General features: G+C 35.4%; 2 protein-coding genes across 2 annotated transcripts in view; one reads left to right on the top strand and one right to left on the bottom strand.

The window, feature by feature from the left end:
- The window catches only part of LOC125846584 (uncharacterized), a 48,184-nt gene extending 40,876 nt beyond the window's left edge, over window positions 1–7,308 (top strand). Inside the window, exons 12-13 of the mRNA XM_049526109.1 lie at window positions 306–497; window positions 6,803–7,308. Of these exons, the coding sequence (XP_049382066.1) occupies window positions 306–497; window positions 6,803–7,000 (390 nt within the window). The 3' untranslated portion in view covers window positions 7,001–7,308. The remainder of the gene's footprint in view (window positions 1–305; window positions 498–6,802) is intronic.
- LOC125846589 (uncharacterized) overlaps window positions 1–19,835 on the bottom strand; it is a 656,804-nt gene that overhangs the window by 436,789 nt on the left and 200,180 nt on the right. The window lies entirely within an intron of this gene.

The raw sequence follows: 19,835 nt of genomic DNA, 5'->3' as shown, positions 1-19,835 counted from the left end.
CTTTTCCTAATAATTGATCAGTTGTGTTTCCACATTTCCACTTTCATTGCAGTAATATTTAATGAGTACCCCAATTGTAATTGATTTTTAAAGACCTGCATTCCTATCACTACATCCAAGCAAACCATCTGTACATGTTGTTATCTTATCTACCCTCCCTGCGATAAATGGGTGTTTGCTAAAAAACCCTCCCTTCTCATATAGTAATCGACTGGAATTTTAACAAAACGTTGGTTCTAGGTCTACTTTTTGCGAAAATTGATCTAATATTTGTTACTTAAAGAGTTGAATGATGCTTCTGATAGGGGAACCACCAGCAGCAGCTTCAAGCACTCCAACATGGCCGAGTGTCTGCTGCAGAATTAGTCCAGGCAGTTCAGGAGATGCTTTCTGCGGCAGGAATCAGTATGGACGTGGAAAAGCAATCATTATTGGAGACAACAATCACATTGCAAGGGCAATTCAAGGATTCTCAAGCAGCACTCTTACTCGAGCAGGTATCTTTCCTTGTTTAGCGGCACATTTGCCATTTATAGTTCTCGCAGCATTGTTTCCTACTACAACATGATCATTCTGTCCCTCCCCCAATTCTTCTTGGTTTATGATGCACACGTGTCCTTGGGCAACGGACTGTCATGGTTGCATATTTTCCCAAACCTTAAAATTCCTTTCATTCAAACTGAAACGGTTACTGCATGTCTGGAATAATTGGACAGTAGAGTGGACCAAGTGTTTGGTGAAAGGTGGAATATGTGTTGTTCATGCCTTCTGACATCAGATATTGAGTTTGCATATTTGGAGCGATCAAATGCAATCACCAGCTTAAATGCTGAATATTTGATGTGTTCCTTCTAAAATAAACCCATTGTTGGGATTGAGTATGAGGCATGAAGTAGCAGTTGCATTTGGAAATGATGGTGTCCCTTGAGAAGTGCATTCAAAATCCTATGCATATTGCAGTGTTTTGGATGGTGAAAGGCGACCCGGGTCTGCCTTGTGATGAGGCGAGTGGCTTTTTGAATTGAGGCGCCAATTAATACCAAAAACCTAAAGTATTTAATTGCATACATAAATAACCAAAATCTCAATAGTAATAACACATTAACAAATATTTCAATTCAAAAACTAATAGTAGATAGTAAAAGTCTAGAACTTGAATGATTTGATAATTCATAAGACAATTGACAAGCAATACTAGAACTCTAGAAGTCTATTCTTCTTCAAGATTTTCAAATTCTTGAAGTCCAAGATCCATTTATATATTGCTCCTCATCTTCTTCCTTGTCAGATTCTTGATTAGTTAGGGTCCGAGTTTGACTTGAACTTGTAGATGTAGTAGTATGTACTCCTTGCCCTTGTTAAGCGATCTTGAACTTGAAGAACTTCCCCTAAGATGATAGATATTCTCGTCAGCTCCACTGCCATAGCAACAATATCCCAATCAAGATCACCTCCCTCATATACTAGTTCATATTCTTGATCTTCGGGGCGTCCAACTAACCATTCATTTGCCTCATCAATATTATCCAAGGCAATTGCATCAATGGTATCACAAGCATCATAATGACGTTTCAATGTTCTATTGTACTTGATGTACACTAGATCATTGAGATGTGATAACGCAAGGCTATTTCTCTTTTTGGAATGAATCTACGCATAAGTTGTAGAGATTAATTAAGATCTACTTAGTTGTTGGATTAGCAGAGGGGGGAGAAAATCTAAGAAAAAGTTGTGGAGTATAATACCATCATGCATTTGGTGGTCTATTTGGAAAGAAAGAAATAGCAGATGCTATGCTAACAAGGCAAATTCAATAGAGAAAGTCAAATGGAACTGCTTGACTACTTTTTATTTTTGGTGTAAAGAGAAAGGGATAGAAGAAGCTGCATAAATTTTGGATTTGCATTGCTGAAGAGGGGGAGGGGGAGGGGCAGGGGGAGGAGGAGCAGGAGAAGAGTGTTGTTTGTGGCTGAAGAGTAGCCACGAAGCAGAGGAGAAAGAAGAAGAAAGAAGAAGAAGAAAGAAGAAGAGAAAAGAAGACGAGTACCTAAAGGCTGTAGCTGAGGAGTTGCGTTGCTGAAGAGAAATACGGAGAAGAGAGTCATGGTTTGTGGCTTTGTCAAAATAAACCCTAATATTGCGTTTTAATTATTAAATCACGTTTTTAAAAAACAATAGGAAAGACCTCGCCTCTGTTGCTTCGCCTCGCTACATCACCACTCTCGCTATTTCTCTCCTTTGTGAGATCGCCACTCAGGCTGAAGCTGAGGAGGAGTTGTGTTGCTGAAGAGAAATACGGAGAAAAGATTCATGGTTTGTGGCTTTGTTAAAATAAACCCTAATATTGCCTTTTAATTATTAAACCACGTTTTTTTTTTAACACCTTTCGCCTCTGTTGCTTTGCCTCGCCACATCACCACTTGCTATTTCTCTCCTTTGTGAGATCGCCACTCCTTGCCAGTAGTAGGCGTGAAGGCTTCTCCTAGCCTTGCCTCTCGCCAAAGGCGCAATGGCTATCGCCTTTCACAACACTAGCATATTGAATTTCGGGTTTTGGCTGAAAACTTTGGTAATGTTGTACACTTTGAAGAGCATGACTCTAATATTCATCAAGAGAATAGTATTGTTGGTGGGTAAAACAACCATTGCCGGCAACATGGGTCGTCTGGACTACCTTATGCTTTCTAGTGTTGTTTGCACACACTGAGAGACGGTTTATGTTTGGAAACTGAAGTACAGGTTGAAGCACTTTTAGTTTCTCATCACTTGGGAAAATTTACTTACGCTGCGATCAGTAAGGCCAAGGAAATGGCTGGTGCCTTTATAGCCAAGGAATTTTAGATAGATTGTTATTAAGATGAAGAGGTTGTTCTCAAAGAGAACTGGTTCACCAGGGGCAAGCAAATAAAATTCTATTGCATATGTGGAATACTTTCTCTTGTGAACCCACTTTTAGCTTGTAATTTGTACGATCAGGTGTAGGAAATTCTATTGGCTGGATATTGTTCAAAAGTCACTCTAAATGTATTTTAAGAAATGCTGTGGAAGGTATTTCTCCTTCTATATTTACTTATGCTTGAATGATACAAGCAATATCTATAGTCAATGAGGTAGACTTCTCTTGTCGACTTCTCAGAGACGTGAAAAAACATGGGTGTGTACCAAATTCATCGAGTTGCTAGATTTTTATTCGTACACTTTCAAAGTATGGCAGTGCTCTTGTACAAAAGTTTTGAGTTAGAGAGTTTTACTAACATCCTGTTCCACTATAATGAACATGTTACTAGCTCTTGGAACCTCCAATTGAGTAAAGAGGACGTTTTGCTTGACACACGTGGTAAAGTGTTTGTTTGGGTTGGTCGGTTCTGATAGCCTAAGTGGCGCGGACTCTTCATTTTCGGAGGCCAACCCGTCTCGACGCGACACCGGTGCGGGTGCGGGATGCGTGTTGGATTCGGTCAATCTGATCCAGACACTTTGACCGGAGCCGAGAAAAAAATTGCCGGCGACGTCTTCAGATTTGGAGGAGGTGGAGCTGGTGAAGCTTCTTGAAAGGAGAAGCTTGAAAAAGTATAGAGGATTCAAGCACAGAGGAGGAAGACGCGTTTTTTGTTGAAAAAGTACAGAGCTTTTTCTTGAAAAAGAACAAAAGCTTTTCCAGCTTTTCTTGAAAAAGAACTTAGAGACGAAGGGTTTCTTTGGTAGTCGTTGTGTAAAACTGTACCATAGCAGATCATTAAATAAACTAAACACGCTAAAGAAAGATTTTTTAAAAAAAGAACTACTTTGATTAATTAGTAAATAAAAGATGATTAATTAGTAAATAAAAGATGCCACAACTGTGTACAATAGGGTCGGCAAAATACCGTGATTTCATTAATTAACCAAATTAATTGAATAATCACTAAATATTCTCTCTTCTTTAACAACTACACTCCTTTTATTTTGTATGCAATTAATCATTATATATATTTCACAAATTTTCTTAGTGGTAATTTATGCTGTTGTTTAGTAGTATGTGTGAGAAATATAGAAAAAGAATATTATTGAATTGTTGTTGTGTACATTATTACATTGAGACCCTATTTATAGATACTACAATACAATCCTTCACCAAGTAGAATATTATTTAGTATTCCTATTTCTATTTCTATTCCTATTCCTATTCTAATAGGATTGTATAAACCTATTTCTATTCTCATAGGATTATATAAACCTATTCCTATTCTAATAGGATTGTATAAACCTATTTCTATTCTAATAGGATTGTATAAACCTATTCCTATTCTAACACTCCCCCTCAAGCTAGTGCATACAATTCATGTACCTAGCTTGTTACAAATGTAATTAATACGAGGACCGATGAGGGGTTTGGTGAGATATCTGCAAGTTGATCACTCGACTTCACAAATTTGACAGTCAATCTAAATGTGCTTAGTCTTCTCATGAAATAATGGATTTAATGCATAATTCAATCAATCTCAATGTGCTTGGTCTTCTCATGAAATACTGAATTTGATGCATAATGCCGATAAAACACAGAGTGATAAAATACAGTGTCGAACTTCCCAAACCAAACTTGCAAAGATTGTTTCAGACAATAGAGTGACTCACATAATCGACATACAAGGCTACTAAACTCCCCCTAAGCAACAAAGTGCTCAAAATCTAGTATAAATATATGGATAATGTTGGAATCAATAGATGAGTCGATATTAAACCAAAAAAAAAGTCACCAAAAAATTGGCCAGAACATGCTCATACGTCGGAGTATTAGATTTGATGGCCGAAAGTGGTCACAATCTAAGAAATAAAATTATATGGGTAGGGTCGAAATATAGGAGAGGTCGGATTGATGGCACGACGATCCTATTGAAAAAGAGAAATAATATGAGTAGGGTCGGAATGATGGCACAACCCTACTGGAAAAAATAATAATTATATGGGTAGGATTGAAATGACGGCACAATCCTATGCAAATCAGATTTGAGGAGTCACCGGAAAGATGAATGAAACTACACAAATCAAATTTGGGGAGTCACCGAAAAGACACACGGTGCTGTGCCACTCAGATATGAGAAAGTAGTTCGAAAAAATTCACAGTACTACGCAAATTAAATATGAGAAGTAGTCCGCAGAGATGCACGGTGCTACGCAAATAAGATATGCAAAAAAAGGTAGTCGCCGAAAGGATGGCACGGTGCTACATAAATTAAATATGAAAAAGTAGTCACCGGAATGATGGCACGGTGCTACACAAATTAAATATGAAAAGTAGTCACCGAAAAGATGGCACGGTGCTTACATTAATCAAATATGAGAAAATAGTCGCCGGAAAGATACACGGTGACCCAACTTTTGATAACATAATCATTGGCCAGACAGTCAACATATATGGGTAATAGCCACTCGCCGGCAGCGGAAGCTCTTTGATTTTCTACTAAGATCGTAGAGGCTCTGATACCATGTGAGAAATATAGAAAAAGAATATTATTGAATTGTTGTTGTGTCATTATTACATTGAGACCCTATTTATAGATACTACAATACAATCCTTTACCAAGTAGAATACTATTTAGTATTCCTATTCCTATTCTAATAGGATTGTATAAACCTATTTCTGTTCTCATAGGATTGTATAAACCTATTCCTATTCTAATAGGATTGTATAAACCTATTCCTATTCTAATAGTATGTATGGTATAATTCAATTAAATTATATATATATATACACACACACACACTCATATAACATCCTTTTAGCCGAATCCCCGCACCCGTATCCATACTCGAATTTGTACCCCCAAATCTTAAAATTTAGATTTTGGCGAATCTGACTCTCGGATTCGCATCCGTCTTGGATACCCACACCCACACCTGAGTACGAGCAACTTAGCTGATAGCAAAGTTTTTTTGAAATTGGGCAGAGATAAGTAAAGTTGGCTGGATCTGTAGAAGAGTTATCCCCTAATGTTCTGCTGTACAAAGTCAAAGAAGAATCTGAGCCATTGAGCCTTGCTTCTTGTCTACATTGTTCTAATGGGTTTGTTTGCTAGCGGCTCTCTAGACCTATATCTTATTGAGAGGTAGTGCCTGATCCACATTCAAGTTTTAATAGAATCACTGCTATGATATCAATGTTGGCTTACTCGAACCCTGATGATGAGGTTCTTGTTGCGGATGGGTTATTGCCATGAATCAACCCTAGTCAGATGTGGATATCACATAAACAGCTATTGGGCTGAGAAGAAGCAATAGGGCCAGAAGGTCTTCACAAAGGTTAACAGATTATATCTGGGATCCCGGTCAGTAGGCTTGTTAAAAATAGGGGTGCAATTAGGGAACTGGTAAAAAAGGAAATAAGGTTAGCAAGAATGGGGCATGTATATTGTTGTTGCAAAATTCTCTCTCCCCTCATTCCTTTTCTGAGTCCATCTCCTTTTCATTACCCTTCTTATCTCCATTGGTGTTGCCCTCTATCTTGCTATTATCAGTGCAAGTTTGGTTCTCAATATTGAATATAAGCAGCTGTTTTTTCTCTGAAACTGATTATAAATCTACGATTCGCTACAAATCGTATCTTCATTTGTGAAATAGAAATGAACTGTGTCGCAATATAATTCTAAAATCCCCGCCTGTCTTTTCAATGGTTGCATTATTTTACAGAATGTAATTTCTTGGTCCCCCTATGAATGCCACCATATGATCTGGATCGGTTTCTCAAAGTTGCGAATATAATTTTGTGCAGAGTACACAGCCAAATTATTAGAATAAGAACTTGGTGAATCTTGTGAATTTGCAGGAAAAGTCTGACATGGCTACGAAAGAAGCTGACACAGCTAAAGCAGCATGGCTGTGCCGCATCTGTCTCAACACTGAAGTTGATGTTACTATAGTCCCTTGTGGTCATGTGCTTTGTCGTAGATGCTCGTCTGCAGTTTCAAGGTGCCCATTCTGTCGGCTTCAAGTCTCCAAGGTTATGAGGATGTTCCGGCCCTGAATACATTATTGCTGCAACCAAGCCTCCTACCGTGTTCTTCATTGGTGTTATTCGTTTGTGTGGTATGCTATCATTTGCTAAAGGAGAGCTGATGCAGTTTTGAAGAGTGTTTACTTGAATTGTTCTCCCAGTTTCCAAGGGGCTTTCTTCTGGATACCGTATTAGAGTAAACCCCTTACTTTTATAGAGTCAGAAAAGAAATTGTTGTAGATGGAGCGATATATAAAGCTCAACTTTATAGGTAATTGTATAGGATAGGGTCTCTTATGATCTAGTCAAGTACAGAAAATGGCATATGGTAGCATTCATTAAGGGCATCTCCAACCCAATCCTCTATTTTACTCTCCAAATATAGAGTTCTCTATTTTTTCAGACAACCAACTCCAACCCAATTCTCTATTTTACTCTCTAAAAAGGAATCTTTTTCTCTCTCCTCAATATTATATTATTATTTCTATTTCATTCTTATTTTCTTACTATTTCATACTATAAATCCTTTTTTTTTCCCAAATAATTACTTTATATAATTTTTAACGTGATATAAAATTATTTTTTATTCTAAATTTTTAAATAACATAAATTNATGTATATAAATTGGCTATGGTGTTTTAAATGATGCCTATTCAAGTCACAATTGAAGTGTTATTATTTTTTTACAGTGTTCTAATTCTAGGACGGTGAAATTGGAAATAATTACTGATTGAAACTTTTTATGCCTTATATTATCTCCCAGGTTGTACCAGCATCTCAGAAGGTCTGGATACTGGCATAATACACCTAGTTCCAACCATACGTCTTTACATGAATGATCCACTTGCCCCGAAATGACCTGGACCAATAGGAAAATTCCAATTCATTGGGCCTTTCGATACAATCAAATAGAAAGCCCCAAGGGTGCCATAATTTAGGAGCCCAAACTATGTGATTGAATAAAGGATTAATTACTTGAGTGAATTCCTTTTAAAAAATAATTACTTATTTTAAATATACTCTTTAATTATTACCATTTATAGCAATATCTAACAATATTATGTATTTTATTATATTTATCTTTCTCTCTTGCCTCTTTCTTCTTTTTCTCTCCTGCCTTTTTAAATTTGTCTTTCTTTCTCGCTTTGTATCCCTTTCTTTCTTTCTTTCTTTCTGTTATTCTTTCTCCATTTCTTTGTTCTTTCTGTATGTTGTTCTTTCTCCATTTCTTTCTTTCTGTACATTGTTGTTTCTCCTTTCTTTCTTTATGCTGCTCTTTCTCCCTCTCTTTCTATTGTTCTTTCTCCCTTTCTTTCTCTCTCTACTTTCTTTCGTATAGTAGTCAATAATTTGTATCAATAATTAATTAGACAAGTAATCTAATCGTAACAAATGAAGAGATATAACAAACTGCAAAATGAACTAAACTTGAATTAAAATGTATTATACACATATTAAAGTTGAAATAGATGAGAATTAAACATGAATGCAAAATATACCAAACGAAAGAGTATTCTATGATCTGTAAACTGAATAAAACTTGTATCAATAATGAATTAAACAAGTAATCAAATCGTAACAAATCAACCAACAAATTGCAAAATGAATTAAACTTGTATTAAAACTGTATTACACTAATATTAAAATTGAATTAGAAAAGAGAATTAAGCATGAATAAAAAAAGTAACTAATGAAAGACCGGACAATGGTCTATAGAGTGAATTAAACTTGTATCAATAATGAATTAAACAAGTAATCTAATAGTAACAAATCAACCAAAAAACTGCAAAATAAATTAAATTTGCATGAAAATTGTATTACACAATATTAAAGTTAAATTAGAAGAGAGAATCAAGAATGAATGAAAAACGTAACTAATGAAAGACAAGACAATGATCTATAAACTGAATTAAACTTATATTATTCATGAATGAAACATGTATTATATGTGTCTTGTATATTATTTTTGGTTTGTATCACTAAGAACGTGAGTGATGTTTGCAATATGTATTAAAAATGTATTGTGCATGTATTATAAGTGTGTTACCTAAATTACTTTAGTTGATATCATTAAAAAGGGAGTGAAATTTGCAATATGTATTATAAATGTAGGATGTATTATTCATGATTTTAATACAATTATGAAACATATCTAATACAACTTTAATACAAACACGATATAGTTCCGTAAACTTCATCCTTTTCGAGCTTCAATCTAATATTTCTCCTAAAATCAATTCTAAACTTAACCAAACCATCTTGAAGTTGAGATATAAACTTCAAACGATATTTTCAATTATTCGTAGGAACAACCTATCCAAACTAATTGCAAACGAAAGAGCAGAAAGTAATCTAATCGTAACAAATGAAGAAGCATAATAAACTGCCAAATGAATTAAACTTGAATTAAAAATGTATTACACACATATTAAAGTTGAATTAGAAGTGAATTAAACACGCATGCAAAATGTAGCAAATGAAAGAGCATTCTGTGATTTGTAAACTGAATAAAACTTGTATCAATAATGAATTAAACAAGTAATTCAATCATAACAAATCAATCAATAAAATGTAAAATGAATTAACTTGTATTAAAAGTGTATTACACAAATATTAAAGTGGAGTTAGAATAGAGAATTAAGCATGGATAAAAAATGTAACTAATGAAACACGAGACAATGACCTATAGAGTGAATTAAACTTATATCAATAATGAATTAAACAAGTAATCTAATAGTAACAAATAATAAACTACAAAATGAATTAAATTTACATTTAAAGTGTATTAGAATTAGAAGAGAAAATTAAGAATGAATAAAAAACGTTACTAACGAAAGACAAGACAATAATCTATAGATTGAATTAAACTTGTATTATTCATGAATAAAACATGTATTATATGTATCTTATAAATTGTTTTGATTTGTATCACTAAAAACACGAGTGATGTTTGCAATATGTATTAAAAATGTAGTGTGCATGTATTATAAGTGTGTTACGTAAATCATTTGATTGGTATCACTAAGAAGAGAGTAAAGTCTGCAATATGTATTAGAAATGTATTGTTCATGAATAAAACTTATATTATATGTGTCTTATAAATTATTTGATTTGTATCACTAAGAAAATGTGTGATGGTTGCAATATGCATTATAAATGGATTGCTTATGAATAAAACTTATATTATATGTGTCTTATAAATTATTTTAATTTATCACTAAGAAAATGAGTGACGGTTGCAATATGTATTAAAATGTAATGTAGGTGTCTTATAAAGGTATTATTAATGTGTTACCTAAATTATTCTTGCTGGTATCACTAAGAAAGGAGTGAAGTGTGCAATATGTATTATAAATGTACTATTCATGAATAAAACATGTATTATATATATCTTATAAATTATTTTGATTTGTATCACTAAGAAAAAGAGCGGCATTTGCAATATGTAATACAAATGTATTGCATCCTATATTATAAATGTATTACGGGTGTGTTACTTAAATTATTTTGGTTGATATCACTAAAAAAGAGTGAAGTTTGTAATATGTATTATAAATGTATTGTTCATGATTTTAATACAATTTTAATACAATTATGATATATATCTAATACAACTTTAATACAATTGCCATACAGTTCCATAAATTTCACCTTTTTCGAGTTTTAATCTAATATTTCCCCTAAAATTAATTTAAACTTAACCAAACCCTCTTAAAATTGAGATATAAATTTCAAACGACATTTTCAATTATTTTGTAGGAACAACCTATCCAAACTAATCACAAATTCGTAAAATTCAAGTAATGAATTCAAAATTTGAAGCTTTATAATGACCATCAATGGTGAACTCTTGTTGCTGTAATTTTAGAGATTTGAAATTTCTACTTGAAAACACGATTTTGTACAAATTTTCATCTTTCCATTCCTTTTCTCGTCATATTTTTGGGTAAAATAATGAAATATGGGCAAAATTTGATTTCAAAATAGTTATTTAAATAAGAATTTCAAAGAGGAAGAAGAGGATTTTTTTTCTAAAAAAAAGGAAAGAAGAGGAGGAAGATAATAATGATAGAGAAAGAGACGAAGAAGAAGAAGAATTAAAAAAAAGGGGCGGAGGAAGAGGAATAAAGGGCAGAGAAAGAGGCAAGCGAATGTACAATTTTCTTAATTCCAAAAAAATGTTATATTTAGTTAGAAAAATTATATTGACATAGATGGTAAATATTTCTTTAATATAGCATTTTATGTGATTTACCCTTGAATAAATCCTCCTGCGGGTCAAGGGCTCCTTCTCCCTCCCCTTCTTCAAATTCCGATTCATATTTTTCATAGAGAAATCTCTGATCAAGGATAGACCAAGAGCACTTCTGCATCATATCTAAAGGACAAGAACTTGCCTTCATGTCATTACATATACTCCATGTCTCGTTCATTTTAGAAAGAAGTCCAAGTAATATGTGGTAAGTCTAACTTTGACCTCCTCGAACTAAGCTTTTCTGATTAAGACACTATAATTTATTAACTTGGAGAAAAAAATACGATGGGAGCTTTTGATAGCTTCATTGTTTACTTATGAAAAGTTTAGAGCCGTTTCTAGGATCCCTATTTAGGACATAGTATATGCTTATAAATTTTTACAAGTTTAGCCACTTCAAAATTAGCATTATAGTACAGGTTTGAAATGTTGGGAAGGCAAGCACAAAATAAATGTGCACGATGGGGCAATAGCGGAAGAAACTCAAGTCTAAATTTTCCCTTTCTATTTGAACCAAGAGAAGACAAACTAATGCAAGAAAAACATTGTTTGGGGGCAGCAAACAAATCAACCATAGCAAAGAAAATAAATCAACACATGAAACACCAAATTTAACGTGGAAAACCTCTTCGGTGTGAAGAGTAAAAACCACAAGGCCAAAGCTCCACTAAAGTCAACAAGAGTTAGAAAGTGTTCTCCAAATGGCCACCAACAAAGTGTCAAACAATGAGCAACACAACTACAAGATAGCACAAAAAACTAGAGAATAAAAAAGGAGTAAACATACCAAACCGCAGCTAATGTTCACGAGCTGAAATCTAGAGCTACAAGACTTGAAATCACCCTCTCTCAGTTCCCAGTCAAAGATTAAGTTGAAAGGAACAAGCTATCCAAAATCAGCTCAATCAGACAAGAAACGAAGCGGGAATCGCGATTGAAATTGGCTGCTAGGGTTTGTGAGAAAATATGCACTCTCTCACTTTTCTCTCTATATGGTTGTTGATCAAACTCTTGTGATTCGTCAAAATAAGACTTAAAAGAAAGTCTTACATATGCACCATAATATTGGATTTAAGGGCAAAGTGAGCTAGTCCAAATTGGGCTTAAATTTATCCACATAGGAAAGGAAGGAGACTCAAAATCTTGAACTATTATTTATCCACATAGGAAGGGAAAAAGACTCAAAACCCAACAATTCTCCCCCTTACCGACTATGTGGAAGAGACCGCCATCCCGACGATCATGCAACATTCTTCAAATTTCCCTTTTGGAAATGCTTTAGTCATCATGTTAGAACCATTATCATTGGTATGAATCTTTTCAAGTTTAAGAAAGTTAGAATCCAACACATCTCAAATCCAATGATACGTCACATCAATATATTTAGACTGACCATGAAATGTAGAATTCTCGCCAAGATGAATGGTAGTATGACTGTCGCAATAAAGCACATACCTCTCTTGAGCACAACCAAGTTCCCCCCCAAAAATCTCCTCATCCAGAACAACTCTTTGCAAGCTTCAATAGTTGCAATAAGCTCAACCTCTGTAGTAGATAAAGCAACACATTCTTGCAACCTAGATTGTCAAGACACATCCCCCCCTTACAAAAGTAATCAAGTAGCCTGAAGTAGACTTACGAGTATCAACATCACCAGCTATATCTGAATCAGTGTAACCACAAAGAATAGGATTCCCTGTACCAAAACACAAACTCAAACTAGAAGTGCCACAAAGATATCTAATAATCCACTTCACAACATTCTGGTGCTCAAAGAAAACGGCTAACAATACCAACATCATGAGTAATATCTGGTCTTGTACACACCACTGCGTACATCAAATTACCACTGAAGCATAAGGAACTTTCTTCATAACTTTCTTCTCACCATCACTAGAAGGATAATGCTTAATACTCAATTTGAAGTGTATAGTTGTGACAACCTTAACTTTGTCCATGTTTAATGTATGAAGTACTTTATGAATGTACTTCTCCTATGACAACAACAACTTCTAGGCCTCTCTATCACAGACAATCTGCATGTCAAGAATCTGCCTTGCTCGTCCTAAGTCTTTCAGAGCAAAAGACTTATTCAACTTTTGCTTCAACTTTTTAATCTTGCAAGTATTATGACCAACAACAAACATGCCATCAATATAAAGAAAAACAATAATAAAGTCACCATCAGATAATTTTTGCACAAAAACACAATGGTCTGAAGAAGTTTTCTTGAAGCTCGGTTGACTCATAAAAGAGCCAAACTTCCTGTACCATTGTCTGGGAGCTTGGTTTAGACCATACAAACTCTTTTTCAACTTGCAAACATGCATAATTCTCTTTTCCTTTGACTTCAAAGCCTTCCGACTGCTCCATATAAATTTCTTAATTAAGTCACCATGGAGAAAAGCAGTTTTAACATTCATTTGTTCAACCTCTAAGTCCAGATTTGCAACCAAGCCTAGAACCACACGAATGGATGACATCTTCACAACTGGAGAGAATATCTCATCAAAATCAATTCTTTTTTTCTAGTTAAAACCCTTGACAAGTAATCTAGATTTGTACCGTGGAACTAGGTTACCATTTTCATGTTTCACCCTAAAACCCCACCTGTTTTTCAAAGCTTTTCAATCTTTAGGTAACATAACCAAATCAAAAGGTATGCTTATCATGTAGAGACTTCATTTCATCTTTCATAACATCAAACCACTTTTCTTTTTATTCACTTTCCATAGTCTCATCAAGACTCTCGGGTTCTCCCCCATCAGTCAAGATTACATATTCATTGGGAGAATAACGAGATGAAGCTATTTTCTCTTTAGTAGATCTTCTAAGAGAACTTTCTGGAGCATCAATAATAGTTGTTTGCTGACCAACGACATCGTCTTGCACTGGAGCATCAATGGCATACTGGTCATTTTGAATATGATCACCATCTTCAATATCAACTTTATTTCATCATTTTGAAGATTTTCATTAGGTGCAATAGTCAAAGGAACTAGATCAATATCAACTAGGCTTTCACTGCTCTGAGAATCAACTTTCCAAGCTTTATCAACATCTTCAATTGTTTGGTCTTTAAAGAACACAACATCACAACTTCTAACAAGTTTCTTCTCAACTGGATCAAAGAAACAATAGCCAAATTTATCTCGACCATAAGCAACAAAGATACATTGCCTAGTTTTAACATCCAACTTTGACCTCTCATCCTTAGGAGCATGCACAAAGGCACCCAAAAACTTTAAGATGATCAGAAGAAACATTCTTACCAGACCAAATTCAAAAGGAATGTGATAGCTTAGCATCTGAAAGCATACATCAAACCCTCTTAACAAGAGTTTGTTCATCCTTTCTACTAAACCATTTAGCTGAGGAGTCTTTGGAGGAGTATTCTGATGCTGAATACCCTGCTCTCTGCAATATCTATCAAAAGGACCATACTCACCACCATTATCAGAATGAATGCATTTCAATTTCTTCCTTGTCTGTCTCTCAACCAAGGCTTGAAAATTCTTGAACACATCAAGTACCAGATCCTTGAAATTCAAAGGGAATGCCCAGAGTTTGAGAGAATGATCATCAATAAAGTCACAAAGTAAAGTGCACCACCATGAGACCTTACCTTAAAAGGACCACACAAATCAGAATGTACCAACTCCAGGAAATCAAGCTTCCTCGAAGGCGGATGAATCTAAAAAGAAACTCTTTTTTGTTTATCGGCTAAGCAATGAACACATTTGTTCAACTTTGCTTGTTTCACGCTACAAAGCAAATTCTTCTTAGCCAAATTGTCCATCCCTTTCTCGCCCATATGACTCAGTCTTATATGCCATAACTCTGATGAAGTATCATTCTCTACCAAATTTACTGAGCCTCTAAAAATGGAGCCCTGAAAAATGTATAGGTTAGACAACTTGTCACCACGGGCCACAACCATCGAACCTCTAGTAAGCTTCCACTGGCTAGCACCAAGGGTATTAACATAACCCTCATCATCAAGGTATCCCACTGAAATTAAATTCAAGTGAACATCTGGAGCATGCTTGACATTATTGAGAACTAGTTTGTAACCATTGTTGCTTTCCAAACAAACTGTCCCAATACCAAGAACTGTAACCCCATGATTATTGCCCATTTTCGACATCCCAAAATTACCTGGAGTATAAGAAGAAAATAATTCCTTCTTTGGCATAACATGAGAAATAGCACCAGAATCCACAAACCAGCTAGACTCATCGTAAACAAGATTGATGACATTTTCATCACAAGAAACAATAAGGTCATCGTTAGCAACAACAACAATGATTTTCATTATCGCCTTCTTTCTTTTGTTGTTTCATATCTCTCTTGTACCTGAAATAATATTTCTTGATATGCCTACCCTTATGGCAATAGTCACATGTAACATTCTTAAATCTAGATTTCGACTTTCCATTACTTGTATCTTTGTCATTCTGAGTGTGAAACTAAAGAAGATGAGCCTTGAGATCTTCTTCTTATATCTTCATTCAAGACACCACTCTTAGCATATTCCATAGTTACAACATAACTGGGAGCAAAATTAGTCAAACAAACTCGAAGAGTTTCAAAAGAGTTTGGCAAAGTATTAAGAAGCCATAATCCTTGTATTTCTTCATCAAACTTTACACCCATTCCAGACAGCTGGTCAAGAACACCCTGAAAATCATTAATATAATAAAGAATAGGAGTTCCCTCTTTATACCTGATGTTCAGTAATTGTTTCAACAAAAATAATTTATTGTTCCCAGTCTTCGAAGCATAAAGTGTCTCGAGCTTGTCCCATAAACTTCTGGCATGTGTCTCATTCATAATGTGATTTCTAACAATATCTTCAACCCATTGTCTGATATAGCCACAAATCTGTATGTGCTCAAATTCCCAATCCTCATCATTCATAGATTCTGATTTATTAGAAGCAAACACAAGTAGATGCATTTTCTTGACAAATAGAAGATCTTTCATCTTTCATTTTCATGTCTGATAACTAACCATCTTGCTCATATTTGACTCAACCATTCAAATAGATAATCAAAAACAACTTTATGCTCTGATACCACTCTGTTGGGACAGGCAAGCACAAAATAAATGTGCACGACAGGGCCATAGTAGAAGAAACCCAAGTCCAAACTTTCCCTTTCTATTTGAACCAAACGAATACAAATTAATGAAAGAAAACATTGTTTGAGGCAACAAACAAATCAATTAAAGCAAGAAAAATAAATCAACACACGAGATACCAAATTTAACGTGGAAAACCTCTTCAGTGTGAAGAGTAAAATCCACAAGGACAAAGCTCCTCTAAAATCAACAACAGTTACAAAGGGTTCTCCAAAATGGCCACCAACAAAGTGTCAAACAATAAGCAACACAACTACAAAATAGCACCAAAAACTAGAAAAACAAAAAGGATTAAAATCACCAAACCACGACTACTATTCATGAGCTAAAGTTTGGAGCTACAGGACACCAAATCACCCTTTCTCAAAGGATTAGGGTAGAGACATCCCTAAGAAAACCTTCAGGATTAGTTACGACTATTAAGAGTTCTTGGTGATGTATTTTGAGTTGACCAATACCCAGTGATGTTCATGAACTTGATGATGCATGTGTTAAGGCCTTATATAGACTCTTTCATTATTTTGTTCATCGATGACATTCTCATGTACTTGTGAAGTAGGGCAGAGCACGAGCAATATTTGAAGATTATGTTCCAGACTTTGAGAGATCAACACGTTTATGCTAAGTTCTTAAAGTGTGATTTTTGGGTTGAGTCTATAGCATTCTTGGGGAACGTGGTGTCCAAGGACATGATCATAGTAGACCCAACAGAGATTGAGGCGGTTCGTGATTGGGATAGACCCGCCTCCATGATGGAGATTTAGAGTTTTGTTAGGTTGACAGGCTACTACAAATGGTTTGATGAAGGATTATCTTCTATAGTTGTGCCTTTGACTAGGCTGACTAGATTGGATGTTCCCTTTGAGTGATCCGATGAGTGTAAGGCGAGCTTTCTGAAGCTTAAGGAGTTGCTTACCACTGCTCTTATTCAACTCTTCTAGTTGAGGGCAAAGGGTTTACAATGTATTATGATGCATCCAGCATTGGTTTGGGTTGTGTTTTGATGCAACAGGGTCAGGTGACTATTTATGCATCGAGGTAGCTTAAGGTTCACGAGCGCAACTAAACCCCTCATGATTTGGGGTTGGTGGTGGTATTTTTCACGCTTATGCTTTGAAGGTACTACCCATACAAAGTTCATTGTGAGATATTCATGGATTACGTGATTCTTCAGTATATTTTGATCCAGAAAGACCTCATTTCGAGGCTAATTGAGATCCTGAATGACTATGACCTCTCTATTTTGACCATCATGGCAGGGCGAATGTGGTTTGGATGCCTTGAGGTAGAAGGTGGTGAATATGAGGAGTCTAGTCTTCCTTTCATTTTTGAAGAGACTTTTGGTTTTGGACATCCTATTTTTAGCCCACAAGTTGGTCTGGCTTGATATCTTCGATTCTATTTAAGTTCTAGCTTTTGGTAAGGCTTTTTCCACTCTATTGGAGCATATTTATGGCCTATAGTTTGAGGATATGGGTTTTGTAGCTATCCATGATTGAGTTTTAAGTGGTGATGCTGGTGAGGTGACCTTAGACTCTAAGGGTATTTTGAGATTTGAAGGTCGTATATGTGTTCCTAGAGTTGGGGATCTGATTCATACTACTTCGGGAGGCTCACAACTCCAGGTATTCTATTCATTGGGGCACAACTAAGATGTATAGATATCTAAGGCAACATTACTAGTGGAGAGGTTATGAAGAGGGATATAACAGACCATGTAGCTCATTGCATGTATTGCCAACCGGTGAAGGCTGAGCATTTGAGGCCTGATGGTGAGTAATAGAGATTACTCATTCCTGAGTGGAAGTCGGAGTAGATAACTATGGACTTCATTGTGGGATTTTCGCAGACTTCTTAAGGTGGTTGTAACATTTGGGTCATTATGTATAAATTGATCAACTGGTATCATTTCTTGCTTGTTATGTCTTCCTTCAATTTCGAGAGATTAACCCAGATCTATGTTCAAAAGATGGTTTATTTTCATGGGGTGCAGTGTGTATTATCTCCAATAGAGGCTCTTAGTTCACTTCTAGCTTTTGGAGAGTATTCCAGAAGGTGTTGGGTACACATGTTGATCTTAGCACAACATTTTACCTGTAAACCGATAGGAGATGGAGTGGACTATTCAGGTTTGGGAGGATATGCTTTGAGCTTGTGTGCTAGATTTTAGATGGTAGTGAGATTAATTTTGGATTTGGTGGAGTTTGCTTATAACATCAACTATTGTTCCAATATTTAGATTTCCCCATTCGAGGCATTATATGGTAGGCATTGTTGATCTCATGCTGGTTGGTTTGAAGCTTCGAATCCTAGGTTACATAATATAGACTTGCTTCAGGATGATTTGTCATGAGTTTGTGTTATTTAGGATAGGCTATAAGAGGCTTAGAGAAGAAAAAATACCTCTGTTGATTGTAGACGTCGTCCTTTGAGGTTTGGTGTTGGTGATCGTCGTTTCCTCTGAATATCACCATAGAAGGGAGTGATGAGATTCGAGAGGCGGGGAAAGCTTAGTCCTAGGTATATTGGACCTTTTGAGATTTTTTGGGCTGTTGGTGATGTTGCATACGAGTTGGCCTTGCCAATGACTTACTCAGCTTTCCATCCAATTTTCCATGTATTGATGCTTCATTGATATGTTCTTGACGAGTTCCATGTGCTTTGGTATGACTCATTCCAACTGGATGACTATTTGTCCTTCATGGAATAGCCAATTGCCATTTTTGTTAGGGTTGCTAGACGATTGTGTTTGAGAGATATACATGTGGTTAAGGTCTAGTGGAGGCACCATCGCATTGAGGAAGCTACATGGGAGACCGAGCATGACTTACAGGGGCTTAGTATTCGCACATGTTTGAGACTTTAGGCACTTCTTCACTCTTTACTATTGAGGATGAAAGTCCTTTTAGTAGTGAATGTTATAATGACCCTCTATGTCATTTTCTCTATTTTGTAATATTTTCGTCATTTTAAGCTAACCTATAGAGACCCCAAGTCATTTATGACTTTCTGAGACAAACTGTTTGGTCAACTAGTCATTCATTTGGGTTTTATATGATTTTCGTGTTTTGGAGCTTTTGAAACATGAATGGTTGATTTTGATCAAAATATCATTTTAACGTCTTGGAAAGTTATTTCATGGTGTCGCACCCTATTTCGAACTAGCCGAAATAGTTCACAACATAATATGACTGACACTCTGATTTTGAAAGAAAATTGTTTTGTTTTAGAGTCGCCACCTAAATTTTAAGGAAAATATTAGGAAAACCATTTTTTAAATATGTAAATGTAAACTCTGTTTTGATTTGCGAAACCAGTGAGATTCTGAATAAGAGTTTTGGTTACTCGAGGGGAAGGTATTAAACATCCCTCAGAGCCTATCCGAAGATAGTCCTTAAACTCAATTTAGAAAAATATAATTAGGAAAACTTGTTTATTTATTTGCTTTAAAATCAATGGTAAGTAAAT

Source organism: Solanum stenotomum, chromosome 12, assembly GCF_019186545.1.
Source record: "Solanum stenotomum isolate F172 chromosome 12, ASM1918654v1, whole genome shotgun sequence".
NCBI classification, from domain to species: Eukaryota; Viridiplantae; Streptophyta; class Magnoliopsida; order Solanales; family Solanaceae; genus Solanum; species Solanum stenotomum.
Note: the sequence above shows the minus strand (reverse complement) of the source record. Positions and strands in the feature narration are given on the sequence as shown.